At 36.6% G+C, this 16,656-nt stretch overlaps 2 protein-coding genes across 2 annotated transcripts; both read left to right on the forward strand.

Annotated features, from left to right (window-relative positions):
• Nucleotides 1,279-4,177, forward strand: LOC109728913 (putative kinase-like protein TMKL1). The gene is made up of 3 exons (XM_020259457.1): nucleotides 1,279-3,020; nucleotides 3,151-3,245; nucleotides 3,474-4,177. The coding sequence occupies exons 1-3, from the start codon at nucleotides 1,610-1,612 to the stop codon at nucleotides 4,023-4,025; spliced, it is 2,058 nt and encodes a 685-aa protein (XP_020115046.1). The 5' UTR covers nucleotides 1,279-1,609; the 3' UTR covers nucleotides 4,026-4,177.
• Nucleotides 7,510-8,271, forward strand: LOC109703738 (zinc finger protein GIS-like). Its single transcript, XM_020224461.1, has one exon. The coding sequence runs from the start codon at nucleotides 7,510-7,512 to the stop codon at nucleotides 8,269-8,271; it is 762 nt and encodes a 253-aa protein (XP_020080050.1).

The raw sequence follows: 16,656 nt of genomic DNA on the forward strand, positions 1-16,656 counted from the left end.
AAAAAATATATAATTAATTGATTTATTTATTTAATTAATTTTAGATAATGTTACCAAAAATTTCAACATCTTTTTAGAAAAAAGGGAGAGAGAGTATAAGTTAGATAGAGAGAGCATAATTAAAAAAATAGAAAGAAAAATATAGTCAAATTAGAGAGAGTGAGAGAGTTGAAATTTTAGAAAGAGAGAGAGAGAGAGAGAGAAAGCTTAGTTTAGAGAGAGAAAAAAAAAAGTTGAATTTTAGAGAGAAAAATAAGTTTAGAGAGAGATATAAAGTTAGAGTGTAAAGACAAATAATATCAATTAGCCGGCGGGTAGGAAGAAAGAAAGAGATAAGACATATTATGATTACCCCAATTCATTAATATGAGGATACCCACCCTCCCTAAAGGGAATGAGATTAGTACTTTAGGGTGAATCTTATTCCCAAGTGAATCCAATATTATCAACTAGATTACTTAGTGCGCTTAACCAAACACCGTCATAATTTTTTATTTCCATTGGATTACTAGGAATCTTTAAAAGATAGCGCGAACCAAACGCACCCTAAGAGCAAATAAGAAAGTCAGTAATTGTGAAAAGGTACATTTGAAAGGACAAAATAATAATTTTACAGAAATAACATAGTTCATTAACGATTTTAACTTTATGAGTATATTAGGAATAGGTTGGAACGTAGAAAAAATATTTTGAATATTAATTTTTTAAGAAAAATAAATTGAAAAGTCAAAAATATTTCAAAAGTATATAAATAAATTTTTTTTTTTATTTATAAGAATAAAAATAGAGAACAATAGAAAGGACAAAACATCAGATGGACGCCCACACCTACCAGCGAACAAGCCAAGTAGTCAGCGTCCACAGTCTCTAGTCTCTACCCGTCCCTCCTCTTTTCACACTATTTAGCGAACTAATAATTCAAAGTCCTCACCTACACCATTATTCACACTCATCATGTCCGCATACTAATTAAGTGTTATCTCGTATACAAAAAAAAAAGAAAAAGAAAAAGAATTATGTTTCAGATTGATAATATTGCTCATCAGTCAACAAATATAGTTAAGCTGTTCATATTAAATAATTCACTTACGTTCCATCACTGATCAACACTAAAATTAATAACATTTATTATCTCTACACACTGATTGATAAAGCCCGCGCAAATGCTTAAGTGGGATATATCCCATCATTGCGGTGTATGCAAGTGGGTTATTTGGTTGAGCACTGATCTTCTAATAAGCTCTTATTAAACTCTATAAAAGACAACAATCTTTTTTTCTAAAAACATAAAAAAGGAGAAAAATAATGAAAAAGAGAAATTTAAAAAAGCCACCTCAAAATTCCAACCATCTCCACTCTCAAAAACCCTACTACTACTACTACTACTACTACTACTACCATACCAGTTTTAGTACTCACCTACTTTTCTTTTTAATTAGTGCTAAAATAACCAAAAGAAAAAAGAAAAGAAAAGAAAAGAAAAGAAAAGGAAAATCTCTCCTCCTCCTCCTCCTCGGCTCCTCCTCTTCTTCAGAATAAATCAAAATCAAAACCCCACCTTTTCTCCTTCCACACTCTTCTCCTCTCTCTCCTCGAGGCTCCAACGACAATGTCTTCTTCGCCATTGATGAGCACTCCCCTCCGCCTCCTCCTCTTCTTCTTCTTCTTCTTTTTCTTCTTCCTCGTCGTCGTCCCCGTATCCTCATCGGCCATGTCCTCGGACGTGGCCCTGCTGCTGGAGAAGATAAAGCCGGCGCTGCAAGGACCGTCCTTGACGAACCCGGAGCTGGCGACGTGGAACGCGTCGACGCCGCTGTGCCTGTGGCGCGGCCTCCGATGGTCGGCATCGTCGGCGCCGGTGCCGTGCTCGGAGGCGGGGGTGCGGTCCAACCTCTCCCTCGTGTACGAGCCGACCCTCCAACTCGTCTCCCTCCGCCTGCCCGCCTCCGCCCTCTCCGGCTCCCTCCCCCCGGAGCTCGGCGCCTTCTCCTCGCTCGAGTCCCTGCTCCTCCCCGTCAACTCCCTCTCCGGGCCCGTCCCCCTCGAGCTCGCCAACTCCCCCTCCCTCTCCCAGCTCGACCTCGCCTCCAACTCCCTCTCCGGCGCCCTCCCCGCCTCGCTCTGGAACCTCTGCGACCGCCTCGTCTCCCTCCGCCTCCGCGCCAACGCGCTCTCCGGCCCCGTCCCCGACCCCGCCGCCCCGGGCTCCCCCTGCGACCGCCTCCGACTCCTCGACCTCGCCGAGAATCGCTTCGACGGGCCCTTCCCCCTCTTCCTCACCGGCTTCCGCGCCCTGCAGGAGCTCGACCTCAGCGCCAACCGCTTCTCCGGCCCCGTGCCCCCCGAGCTCGCCCAGCTCCGCGGCCTCCAAAGGCTGAACCTTTCCTACAACAACTTCTCCGGCGAGCTCCCCGCCGCGCTCTCCCGCTCCCAGTTCGGCGCCGCCGCGTTCCAGGGCAACGACCCTTCCCTCTGCGGGGCTCCGCTGAGGAAGTGCGGGTCCGGCTCCGCGGGCCCGAGCTCCGGCGCCATCGCCGGGATCGTGATCGGGACCATGGCCGGGGCCGTGGTGCTCGCCTCCGTCTCGATCGGGTGGGTGCAGGGGCGGAAGAGGAAGAGCCGGGGACTGGGCAAAGGGGAAGGCGACGACGACGGCGACGACGGCTGCATAGAAATGGAGGCAGGGCACGAAGGGGACGAGGGTAAGCTCATTGTGTTTCAGGGCGGTGAGCACCTTACTCTAGAGGACGTGCTAAATGCTACAGGGCAGGTGATGGAGAAGACGAGCTACGGGACTATCTACAAGGCGAAGCTCGCCGAAGGAGGCAACATCGTGCTTAGGCTGCTGCGCGAAGGGAGCTGCGCCGACACGGCTTCGTGCTTGCCCGTAATTCGGCAGCTCGGGCGGGTTCGCCACGAGAATCTGGTCCCCCTGAGAGCGTTCTACCAAGGCAAGAGAGGGGAGAAGCTGCTCATACACGACTATTTCCCTAACAGAACGCTCCATGATCTACTTCACGGTACTCGGCTCGCACTCATTACCGCCATCTATCGCAGCTGTGTTGTCGATCACCGAGTGTTTGGTTTAATGCTGCTGAGAAAATTGTTGTTTATGGACTAAGTGTTTGGTTTAATTTAATGCTGCTGCAGAGAGTAGAGCCGGGAGGCCGCTGCTCAACTGGACGCGGCGGCATAAGATAGCGTTGGGGATCGCGAGGGCGCTCGCGTACCTTCACACCGGTCAGGTATGAAAAGAACCATTTCCCGTGAAAGCTTAAATACGTAGCGGCAGTGATACTAATAGAGCACAAATTTTCACTGATTATTAACAAAACAGATGCATTGAACTTAGTTTGTAAAACCGTATATGTCAATTGATGGTTCTTATTCAGTTCTAATACCATATGAGGTAATTGAGTTCTCTCTTAAGCTGTCGAAGAACAACTTTGTAACGTTCTCGTGCTTAACAACAGGAGACGCCAATTGCCCACGGCAATGTGCGGTCGAAGAATGTGCTTGTGGACGAGTTTTTCGTGCCGCGGCTAACTGAATTCGGGCTCAACAAACTACTAGTCCCTGCAGTCGCCGATGAGATGGTATCGGCCGCCAAATCTGACGGCTATAAAGCGCCCGAGCTGCAGAAGATGAAGAAGTGCAACCCTAGGACCGATGTGTACGCCTTCGGTATACTGCTTTTAGAGATTTTGATGGGCAAGAAGCCGGGAAGGGGAGCTGGGAAGGGGAGCGGGGAGGGGTCCGACCTACCGGCGTTAGTAAAGGTGGCGGTGCTCGAGGAGAACACGATGGACGTGTTCGACGTGGAGATTTTGAAGGGGATAAGGAGCCCGACGGAAGAAGGGCTCGTGCAGGCGTTGAAGCTCGCCATGGGCTGCTGCGCGCCCGTGGCTCAGGTCCGGCCCGACATGAACGAAGTCGTGAAGCAGTTGGAGGAGAATAGGCCGAGGAATCGGTCCGCGCTCTACAGCCCTGCCGATACTAGGAGTGAAATTGGTACACCCTTGTGATTGTTGTTGTCGAAACCTTTATCTTATGGTAATTGATCAATAGAATTGGATTAATTTCAATGAGCCTTCTCAAAGGAAAAAAAAGAAAAAAATGCTGCTATGAAATTAGAGAAGATTCAAGATGGTAAGGATTAAAGTCTCCTTGTTGGTTATTATTCTACTTTTAGCAACAACATTTTACCACTGTATATCGAAGATATATATATATATATATATATATATATATATATAAGGTCGTTTCAAGTTGTAGTCAGGCCGAAACACGATGGCTCAAAAGGTGGCAATATAAATTGAAAAACTGATAAAAGTGGGCAATCTGATATGATAAGTTGATTGTTGAATTAAGATCTCTCGGGTGTAGTAGGATTAGTATGTAAAGAAGTAGTAGGGATGTTGAATTAAGAGAGATTGATGGTTTATAACTTGTCTACATATAAGGCCTCTATTTTGCTCTGTTAATTTAGGTCATCCTCTGTTAAACAGCTTGTTCTTGTTCTTTGAAATGATCAAATTGCGCATCGCCATTTATTCGTACATTCTATGTCTTTAATATTTACTTAGCCGGTGTAACAGGCTCTTTTATTGTGGTCCATAGTTTACCTGGGCTACATGGCTCATCTAATTTGATTATGTTTATTATCTATAGCTATGTTGTTAAGTGGTTGGTGCTTCTTGTTATAATTAATCATCTTGTGATTCTTTAGAATAAACAAGCTTCTTTGTTCATGGATTCCAATTGTTAATATTGATCTTAAAGTTAAAAGTGAGACTTTAGTGAAATGTTTCTTTCTTATAAATATATATGGGAGGAAATTGGTTGGTAGGATCAGTATGTATAGCTGGATCCAAATCAATGAACTTTTTAATATTGTTTATGCACAAGTTGATGTACAAACTAGAGTTCGTACCAAGCTCACAGTGAAGAAAAGCTTCACTAGATAATTTAAAAGGGGCCCATATAAAGTGTCCTGTGATGTTTCTTTTCACTGTGGACTTAATAAAGGAACATTCCTCATGGTGTTCCCTTATTTTAAAAAGAGAGAGAGAAAGGAAAAAAGGATCGACTTGCTTTGATGTGCTTATGGTTTATCAGACCCACATGAATGATCACTTTAGACTCAAAAGATAAAAGCATGAGGATTTTTTTAAAATATCAAATCAAAGCTTTTTTAGAAAATATTGTAATAATTTAGTCTACTAATACTAATAATCAAACTTTAATAAGTATTTTGACCGGTAACTTGAGTTATGTATATGATTGGATTGAATAGAATTACAAAACATATCATGTCGAATAATATGAGAAATAAATGGTTGGGGAACCAAAAAAAAAAAAAAGGGCACGGATCGACAGGGTTGAATTAATGTGTCCCTGTCACTTAGTTGGTGACTCTGTTGTCAACCTTGGAACAGTTGACTGATAGAAAGAAAAGAGGGTAATGATGACGTGGCTGTTGACTTATTCTCCCGATTGTGTGATTGGGCGGGACATGTCACGTCCCTAACTACCCACTTTGGGATAAAGCAATAAATATCATTCCCATGTTGTGTGGGGGTAAACCCATAGAGGAAAGGAAAATAATTTGATAGGGACCATGAAGAACATGAGATTTCAACGTGTTTCTGATACTATGTTTTATATTAATTAAAAATGATATATATTTTAATTATTTATGTTGAATATGTACTTGAATTACCCAAACAAATAACGAGTATGTACGTAGGCTAGTATATATCCTCTACTCGATTGGATAATAGGTTCTGAATTTGAATCTCATGGTTGGTATGTAGAAAACTCTGGTTTACAAACATCGCGATAATTAACTTAATTGTCGTGTCAGTGATAAGAACAATATAGGTCGGAATGATTAGTGAGTTTGAGAGATCCAGACATCAAATTAAATTGCTTCTAACAAGTAATTAATCGTGTTAATCTTAAATAAAGTGAGAACTAAGAAGTCGAAATTTATCCAGTAGCTAGCATTTGATATTTGCGGAGCTACGCACAAGAGTTCCTTAAATAGTATGAATAATTATAGTCAATTGATCTGCATAATCGCAATCCAAGTGTTCATGTTTTCACATTTCTTTTTACAGAAATAAAACTACTGCAAATTCTAGTTGAACACAGCACTCGAGAAAGAATTTTCATGAATATACATCGATCGCATTCATCGCGTGTGTTGGCACGTATCCTTGATTGCACGTATGCATGTGCAATCTGCGTGAAATATTGTTATGATCATGGTGAAGTTAGAAGGATTAAATGACCATGCATTAACAATCATAATGTACGTGGTTCGACTACGTCTCTCCTAAAGTTGGTTAATCCTCTTTCAAGTTATGATCCTTCTTGCGTGGTTTTGAGTGATCGACTCTTATTAAAAAGGACATTCATGAGTATGCAATTTTATAACAACTCAAATGTACATAAAATCTCTTATCGTTTGTTATTATTCTAGTCTAAAAATTTTCTGATGACACGCAAAGTCGATCCCTAACTTCTCCATCTATCAGATGTTCGTAATAAGTCAATTTACATAATAGCATAAATATTTTACCATCTTTTCTTGGTCTACTACTTTGCAATGAACATCTAACCAGTAACTTAATACGGTAACCTATTAATTTGTTGCAAACATTTGCAAACTGTGTTCAGATGTTTTCTTCTTAAATGTCTAGGTTCGTCGAAGATATCTTCGGAGATACCATTTATTCGATCAACCGAATAGTTACTTACACTGTGACCTGTAATGGTTTGCTGAATAAATTCACTGTGTCAAGTGGATTTCCTCAAAGATATTGTTTCACGCATGAAATCAAATGCTTCTGTGATTTTTTTAAGTAAATGCTTATTTTGCAATATAGGAGTAAGTCAAAGCATATAAATCTACTAGAGCTAGTGACTGAAAACCTTCTATTTGAAGCTTTCGTGTTTCTTGTTTTGTCACTATGGACAACTAAGTAGTTTGTTGGAAAAGTTGATGTTTCTATTCGAATGGAATCGGAGAAAAGTGGAGATAATAACTCTTTAATGAAGAAGAGAGTAAGGGGGGATGCATTGAAGTACTTCCGGAAAGAAAAATTGCCATGAATGTATGCACATAATGTTAGAAGATATGCATAATTATCTTCTTTTCTTTTCTTTTTTTTTTTGAATTTCAAGTTTGGTGTGCATGTAAGGGGAAACAAGATCCATTAGGAAACTAGGGTTTACAATTCACAAACTACTATAAAAGGAGAAACTTCTCACAACCACATCTCATCCTTCTCTTTGCTTCAATCCCCCATGTGGTATGTTGGCTATTATCTTTTCCTTTTTTCTTATCGTACCTTGTCTAGCTCTCTAATCGTTGAAAAGATTTGTGCTCGAAACGTCTTGTTAATATCATCCATCTCATTCACCTTTTACTTATTTCTTGGCTTGCTTTTATTCTTTTCTAATTTGGTTCAAATTGTTAACAAAAACACTAGAAGAGAAATCATGGAAGGAGACTACAACGAGGAGAGAAGGTTCCCGTGCAACTACTGCGACCGCCTATTCATGAGCTCGCAAGCATTGGGCGGCCATCAAAATGGCCACCGGAGAGAGCGCGAGGCTGTGAAGAAGGCTCAACAAGAAGCTCATCTCCTAGCCATGCAAATGCCACCACCTCCCCCACAATCTTTAGAAGTACCATCTTACCCGCCCGCGACCAATAACCCCCCCCACCAACCCTTACAATACAACCCTCAAAACTATGTGCACTCTCCGACTTGTCACGCCAATCGTTTGATCTCGAGACATTCTTATTACCAAACTCATCGACCGCCATATTGCACCCACCAAGCATCAGGGGCTCCTGTCGTGCTTACCCCAAGGTTTGCTCCTAGATATTCTTCTACTTCTTCATATAATAATATTGGAGGAATTGCAAGGGATGAAGATCTTATTAGATTCCCTTCTAGATATCCTACTAGCATGCAAAATTTTGGTGTCGAAGACCCTAGGATTACTTCAAGATTCCATTCCACTTGCCCACATGTAGTAGGAATGGCAAGAGATGAAGAGCAAAGGAGGTTTATGATCTTGAATAGGAATTTGAGTGATAACAATGGTGCACCCTCTACAATAGGAGAAGAGAGGGGAAATGTGGTGACGGCGGGCCCGTCAACTGCGAACCAGGGAGCTGACATGGATTCTAATGCAATCAACAACGGCAAGGATGAGGTCGAGAACGAGATCGACCTTACTCTCCGTTTATGAAGGCATATTTTTTAAGAGTAATAAGATCAGAATTTTCTTCTGGCATGTTTGTTTGTTTGTTGTTGTTGTTCTTTTAAATTTCAATCCTCATTTAGCAGTTTGCGCAATGGCCCAAACATGTTATGAACTTGCTTTGCTTCTTTATAGGTTATAGTTGTGTCAATGCATCATGGATGGCAAAATAAAAGAGAACTTTGTTCCCTATAAATGTGTTTACTACCCTTTAAGGGTGAAGGTTATTGTTTCACCATTTTCTCAATTATATTTCATATATATCTTCTAATTTGCACATTAAGGGTGTTTCTTTGCTGTGATATGGATGATAAAATTTGAATCGGAAATGATATATATCTTCCACTCAAATATGAAGAAATTTAAATCAAGTGTCACCGTAAACTTACGTAGCGACGTTCTACGTTATTTCGTTGCATGCAATTAATGGCAGCTTTCTATTATTTAAAAAAAAAATAGTACTTGAGTTTATTTTAAGCATAAATATTGCCAATTCACCTCTTCTCATAATTCATGTCTTCAATAAAAATTTCCTTTTGTGAAAATCTTGCAAGGTTGTCTACGTTCCACTTTAGAATTTTATCTAAAATCAAACAAAGTGTCAGAAAATACTAAATTATACATACATACATACATACATACATATATATATATATATGTGTATATATATATATATATGTGTGTATATATAATTCTATATTATGGGTATATATATAATATTATATGTGCTATATATATATTATTTATATGGGCTCTATATATATATATATATATGTGTGATATATATATCATATGTATAGTATATCAGAAAACATCCGTATTATGTTATATATGTAGATATATATATATGTATAAGTATATATACATATGTTATAGATATGTATATATATCATATGTATATATAATAATATGTATAATAGTAATATTCAAATATATTATGTATATATTATAATATGTATACATATGTATTATATTATAATATGTATATAATAATTGTTATAATATGTATATATACATATGTATACATATGTATATGTATACATATGTATACATATACATATGTATACATATACATATGTATACATATGTATATATATATATATATGTATATATATACATATGTGTATATATATGAAAGGTGCCCCTATTAAAAGTTTTGTACTTGAATAGTTTCTATATGAAAATTTTCCCTAAATGTAACAAAACATTTCCCCTTAGCCAGCTAAGTAACACTTAATATGACTATTGAGTAAATATCTGGAATGAACTTAATTTGTAAGTAGAAGAGAGATAGATATAGGAAGTAAATGTCGGAGTTCGAGTGATGTGCATTTTCGCCATCTCGGGTACGTGTACAATTAATACAAATAACTCGTTATTTCAATGAATCGAAGCACTTCCATTTCTCGAAAGTTTTGTCAGCATTAATACTTGGTCTGTCATGAAAGGTTAATCTTCTTTTTTATGTTTAATCGTTTGTGCAAATTTCATCAATCTATGAACTAAGAGAGGAGAAGTCGATAAAGTTATTAAAATCGTCTGCAGATAAATCAGATCAAATTGATTTTGCCTGTTTCACTGATCTTCTTTCTCAAAATTGACCTAGTTTTTATTCAATTCTAGAATTGTCTACAAATCTACATGCTCGATATATCGTTGACGTTTCAAAGACAATGCGGTACGAATCAAGAGGTAAAAGAAGAGATCACGGCATTCAAGTACTTGCATGAGTTATATGGAGTTGTGAAAAGTAGTTTGCAAAAAATGACAATAATAAATGTTGTGACAAAGTTAAAATGTGGCAGTAAATTAGCAGAGAATTAAGAGGTGATTAATGGAGAGATGTAAACGGGCTTCTTGGGCCAAGCCCAAGTTCAACTACCGGGTCTACCACTACGTCGACATACACTACGTAATGGCCCATTTTATGCCTGGCCCGGTTAGGCCCACCACCATTGGGTACATGTTGAGCCCATTTTTCTCGTTATCAATTTTAGTAAAGTTTTTTTTTTTTTTTTTTTTTTTGTCAAAAAAGAAGATCTAAGGGCACTACAGTAGAACATAATACTATTTTACAAGATTATGTAGAAGAAACTATTCTGTCACCACCACAAATTTAGTATGAAAAGATATACTTTCCGCGACTGTAATACTATGTGGTGAGAAATAACTTGCTATTGTGTAAACTCCAAAGTAGATCTTTTGCTTTTCGAAAGCTTATTCTAGCTTCTCGATCTAGCTAGAAGTTTTAGATTTTTCTGTTGCCCGAAAGACGCATAATCCAAAGTCTTGAACACATCAGGAGAAGATCAAATTGCTTTGGTGGAACAAACAAATAAATTTATCTCCTCTTTTTTCAACAAACTGATGATATCATTCTTAAAATAAAATTAGTGCAAACTCCTTTACTAAAAAAGATAAGGACAAGGTATCCACATAATCCATGGTGAGATACATTTGCTCCTTGTTTCCTACATTAGTTTAGTTTATATGAAAGGCAACTTTAAACATAGTCCTGGGACCAAAAAAAAAAAAGATAAAAAAAGAAAAAGGGATTATTTATGCACAACCATAACACGCGTACGCTTAAAATCGCAAAGACCAACAACAACAACAATGCTTTCGCTTTACTAAAAGCCTTTTGTCTCCACTCTCCACCCAATTCACCAAAGCTTTTTTCCCTTTTTTATTTTTTTATGTTTTTTGGTTGTATATATTAAGCACCCTTTGAGCTTTGACAAGTGGGATAAACTTAAGTTCTCTTATTCAAATAATAATTTTGAGTGCCTCAAAATGGATTGTTTTATTAATTAGATTTTGGCTCCAATTATCCGCCCTTTTTTATGTCTTCTAATGATAAAATAAAGTCATTAATTGGCTCCAAAATAAATTTGATTCCTTAAAAAATGAGCAAAAGATTAGAATGAGAGTTTGGATTTCCTTACATTAATTTGTCGTTTCGGTAGGTTTAGTTTTTCCTTTTAAAGGTGTCAACCTATTTGTTTAAGATTTGTGTGAGGATAAAGAGGAAAATTTAATTTGGAGTGAATTGAGGATAAAGAAATGGAATACATTAAATGAGATGAATTCACTTCAATTTGATACATCCGCCCAATCAAAATACGAAAAGGTGTATTATCCAACAGTTTAATTATTCTCAATTGTTACTGATGGTATCTAGTGTATATAATTGACTAAGAATTTGATGATTTGTGTTTGAGATCAAAAGCTCCATTGCTTTATATATATATATTGTCAAATTTTACTGATTATATCTAGTATAGTTCGCTAAGAATTTGATCATATCTAGTATAGTTGCCTATGTTTATTTTTTAAAAATATAAATGGACCAAATAAGGCTAATTCTTTTTAGAAAAAAAAAAGGAGAATATTCTAGTTGTTTTATCCGCACTATACAGATCATGATATATATCTCTCAGAATAGTAATTCACGGCATTGAACACTATATGGCCGTTTGATTCGATATAGTTGTAAATACTGTATAGTTAAAAATACATACAGTTAAAAATATAACAGTTATATTTACACTATTACAGTTGCATTTCTTCTATTTAATAATATGGAGCTAATAGTTCTATTTGTAAATCTCGTCACCTGATTTTCAAATCAAGTGGTGAGATTACCTTTATTATACATAAAATAATTGTATAATTTTATTAATTATTTAAACTTACTGTTTATTTAATGGATATATGTAATGTTTTTGTAGTTTTTAATAATTCTTCAACTTATCAATCGAAAAATTTAAAATTTTTAATATATTTAATTTTAATATATAAATCAAACTTAAAAAATTTAAATGATTCTCTCATTTTTTTAATCAAAGTTAATAATTATAATTAATTAAAATTTATTAAATTAACATATACGATCACATTCTATAAAAATTTAGAAAAAAAATCTATATTTATATTTTAAATAAAATAAATTTAAAAAAATTAATTTTTTGCACAAAGTTTGTATTGTCTAAAAACTTTTATTAGTACTATGAATTTATTTACAAGTATTTTTATTTATCCATATATATATATATATATATATTAATTAATTAATTATTTATTTAGCTATTTATTTATTTATTTATTATTGTTAATTTGTGGGTGATTCTATTCCTCACCAACTGCGGCAGTTGGAACTGTAGCCAATTTGGATGTAATTCCAACTATAATATTTGCAACCAAACAGACCCTATGTAGTAGCTGAAAGAAATCCAAAATTAATATATCCAAATTATTGACTGTTTCTCGTACAAATGCCAAAGACTTAATAATTGATATTTAAAATTTTAAATTTAAAATTTAATTATTTTATATTGTTTACTAAATTTATTTATTAAAAAATAAACGAATGTTGATGCGCTTTAACATTCGTCACAACTCGAGCTCGTAGCAGGAGCACTTTTTGATGCGAAGAAGCAGCTTCTAGCCTTAGCTTTTTCCACCTAGCCTAGAGGCTAGAGTCTAGTTACACTGCTGGGCTAGGGCGCTTCGGATCAAAGACGAATCCAACACACAACACAACAAAAAAAAACGAATAGCTAGGTGCATAATTAATCAACTAAATAATTACTGTTGTAATAATAATTAATCGTATCTTAGGGGTCATAATTACGAATCTCTCAAATTTTGTGGTGGGCCCCCAACACCTGGGCGGTCGCCTGTTCCCTTCCCNCCCCCCCCCCCCCCCCCCCCCCCCCCCCCCCCCCCCCCCCCCCCCCCCCCCTCGCACGCCCTTCAACACGAGGAATTCTACACTGTCACAGTTGCACCACGTCATCAATAACAAGCCAATCACATTCCTTCTTTTTAAATAAAAGTACAATAAAAATATTTTTTTACAGTCATGATGGGACATATATTCTTAAAAAGATTAATTTGATTGATTTGTTACGCCACGTCACTAATATACCCGTTGCATTCTAGAATTTCTCCTTCAACACGGCCCAAACCCCCCCTACACCTACGCGCCTGTATATGTATAAATATGTCTATGCGGGCAATTAAACAGCTGTCGCACAATCACTTCTATACGGATGAGCAGAGGGGATCAGTATAATTGGGACCATTTTCGAGAAGAAACTGTTTCCTGGACATTGTCTATTCCACCATCCGTAGACCAACTGCAAAACAACCATTACTTATGCGTGTCTGACATGGAACGGTAACTGGCCGAGCCCGACAAAAGTGAGGGCGATGGAGGTCTGATATTTAGTTTAGGTGAAGCTGAAGATAGAACTCATTGTTGTGTACTAGCAATTTCTCGACTAATGATTGTTGGTTTAAAAAGACCAGCATACTGTCCTGTGACGATAGGTCAGATTGGGCCGAGTCATAATCATGACCCGTGAACGCTGTGTCCGTACGCTTTTAATAAATTTATTACGTATTTCTAACAGCAAAATTTTTAGGATTAATAATTAACGCCAACGATCTGATAATAATAATAAAATGACACATCATGAGATAAGTACAGTCTAAATTGTAACTATATATTATGCCAATCTGATAATAAAAATATTTATGCATGTTGATCATCATCAGTAATTTATTGCTATCTTTTGTTTCGACGTAGTTAAATCTCTTGAGTTGGAATTGCACCGCAAGTGATAAAAATAATAATAATAATAATAATAATAAAATAAAAAAATAAAAAATTTTGGTTGGCCGTGGCTCCTGAGTGTATATCCATCATGGATGACTGGTGGACCGGGTCCAGAGAATAGTACATCTTTTGAGTAAGTTTTTGACTTGAAAGCTACGACTCCAACAATTTAAGTGTGGTTGGGGAAACGTCCAACCGCCGCAGAGTGGAGGTGGACCCCACCATCTTTTAATTTAATTTTTTTTTCTAAAAAAGGCGGGGGTGAGGTGGGGCCCACCTCCTCTGCTGCGCCTTGCTCGCAAAGCCTGTCGGCCCACTTGGCGACACTTCACACGTGTTGGAGCCCGGGCCCACACACGCTGTCGCCTTGTCCCCAGAAGATTCCTAACCCCCACGTCCTACGAAACATCAATTTTCCTACGTGGCGTCTTTCTACTGGCTGCTTTGTCCTCCAAAATGAATCACTTATTACGCTCCGCTGGCCCCGCATTGTGACATTTTGTACAACACGTGCTGTAGCGAATCCTAAGGATGATTTTAGGTGCAATAACTCATTTTACCATGAACGATTTTGTTCTCAATTTATCGCGATGTTTTGTTCGTATCGTTCATTAATTTCGTGAAGTTGACGTTTTATTAATGAGGGAAACTCCCGACACAATTGAAAGAGAAGGTATTGGGAGGGAAACACGGGAAAAGGCTATTAATTAAGCTCTCTCCACCACACAAAAAAAAAAAAAAAAAAAAAAACTAACTAAACTAAAGTAGGGAATGATTTTTATTTTAATTAATAATAAAAATTTAAGTATAATGCTAATATGAAAAATCAGAATAAAAATTTAATTTTAATTGTTCGTTATTTTTGAAAGAGTAGCGGTAGGTGCAGTAAATAATGGAAGAGTTTCCATTATATCGCTTACAACCCTCACTTCGTATATCTTATGTATTATTTTTTGTCGCACTGCATCTTATTTCACATATTAATTATAAGTGTAAAATACTCTTCTACTTTAAAATCTAATCATCCAACCTGCAATCAGCGAAAAGGGTAGCTGTAAATATGCGTTGAGAAAAAGTATTAGCCAGTATGTTGCACAAAATATACAAACGAATGAAAATGCCAACAACTATTTTCCTTTTGCTTACTAGTTAAAATTATTTTGCACGCGGATCATCATTAATGATTTTTTATTCTTAACTCGAGTTGGGTGAGTATGAATTGGCATGCACAAGTTAAGCTATTCTTAATTCAATTCTAATATATAATAATTAGTGTTGAAATGAGAGTAGGTGGACCTTCTAAGTTTTTATAGTTTATACTTTGTTTTTGCCTTAAACTCTTGATAGGGAAAGATTTTGACCTAAATAGACAGGTGAAAGATCCGATTGAAGCAGTTAATTTTCATAATTAAGAATGAAAATTTTGATTTAAGCAACTGCAGTTTGGCTTGTACTAATTAATTTTAGAAGTAACTAGTGCTATACTTCACAAAAATATATTATTTTTCTGTGCTTCTAAATAATTCAATGTTGTTTGAAAAAAAAAAACTACTTTATTACTGATTAATATATTTTAGAAAGAAATAGAACTTTATCCTATTTGTATTATGAATCATTAGTGCACATTTATTTAGAAGAGTGAATACCGGTAACTATATACTAATAAATAAATCCTACTTGGATTTTTTTTTTTTAATTGCGCCCAATTGAGACAAAAATTTGCAATTTAAGGTTTCATTAGGTAACACTTAATACTTTTTTTTTATTATTTAAACTAAAATTTTATTTATTTATTTATTTATTTTTTTAGGAAAAAGTAGCATGCTACCTGTTTTATTAATTGAAAAAGTGAACTAAGCTACATGGGTGAGGCATTGCAGGCCTCGAGGAGGACGAAAAAAAAAATGTATATATTTATAAGAGGTTAACCAGTACAATTGTCTCCCGCTGATTGACGAAGTTGCTTTCACTGACTTGTTAGTTGATTAATCTTGTAAATTCCATTAAAGGGATCTGGCCTAGTCAATCTGAAGATCGCATCATTTTTGGCCTCCCAAACTAAAATTTTATTGATAACTAAGAGCTTGTGATAGTCGAAATCTCCAACACTCCAAAAGCCAGTTGGCCCTTAACTAGTTTTCCTCCTTTCCTTGCCCTTTCTAAGGTGCTTGGCGTCAGGATGGTTCTGTTCTTTAAACCTAGCTAGCAATTAATATATTATTGTTTATATCTATGATGTTTTTTTGTACCTAGCTACATTCTATATCTAATAAATTATTTAGACTTTTTTTCAAAAATAATAAATTATTTAGACCTAGATTAGGCATGTAATGAATTATACCTAGCTGGATCAATTAAATCTTATATCAAGTTGTTTTTAGTTAATCAGTGCATTTGTATATATATATATATATATATATATATAATGAGTAGGGCTACTGTGCTATTAGGAGCACAGCAGTCTTTGGGCTCCTAAGTTCTTAACTGTCCATCAAATTTGATAGGTGATTAGGGTTAATGGAAGAAGAGAAATTAGAGAGAAATTCAAAGAAAAGAAAAATTGGGAAATCCAATTTCTCTCTAATTACTCTTCTCCCTTNATATATATATATAGAGAGAGAGAGAGAGAGAGAGAGAGAGAGAGAGAGAGAGAGAGAGAGAGTATGGCTACTGTGCTATTAAGAGCACAGGAGCCCTTGTGCTCCCAACTTTCTAACTATCCATCAATTTTGATAGGTTGTTAGGGTGAA

The sequence above is a fragment of the Ananas comosus genome, linkage group 25 (genome assembly GCF_001540865.1).
Source record: "Ananas comosus cultivar F153 linkage group 25, ASM154086v1, whole genome shotgun sequence".
NCBI classification, from domain to species: Eukaryota; Viridiplantae; Streptophyta; class Magnoliopsida; order Poales; family Bromeliaceae; genus Ananas; species Ananas comosus.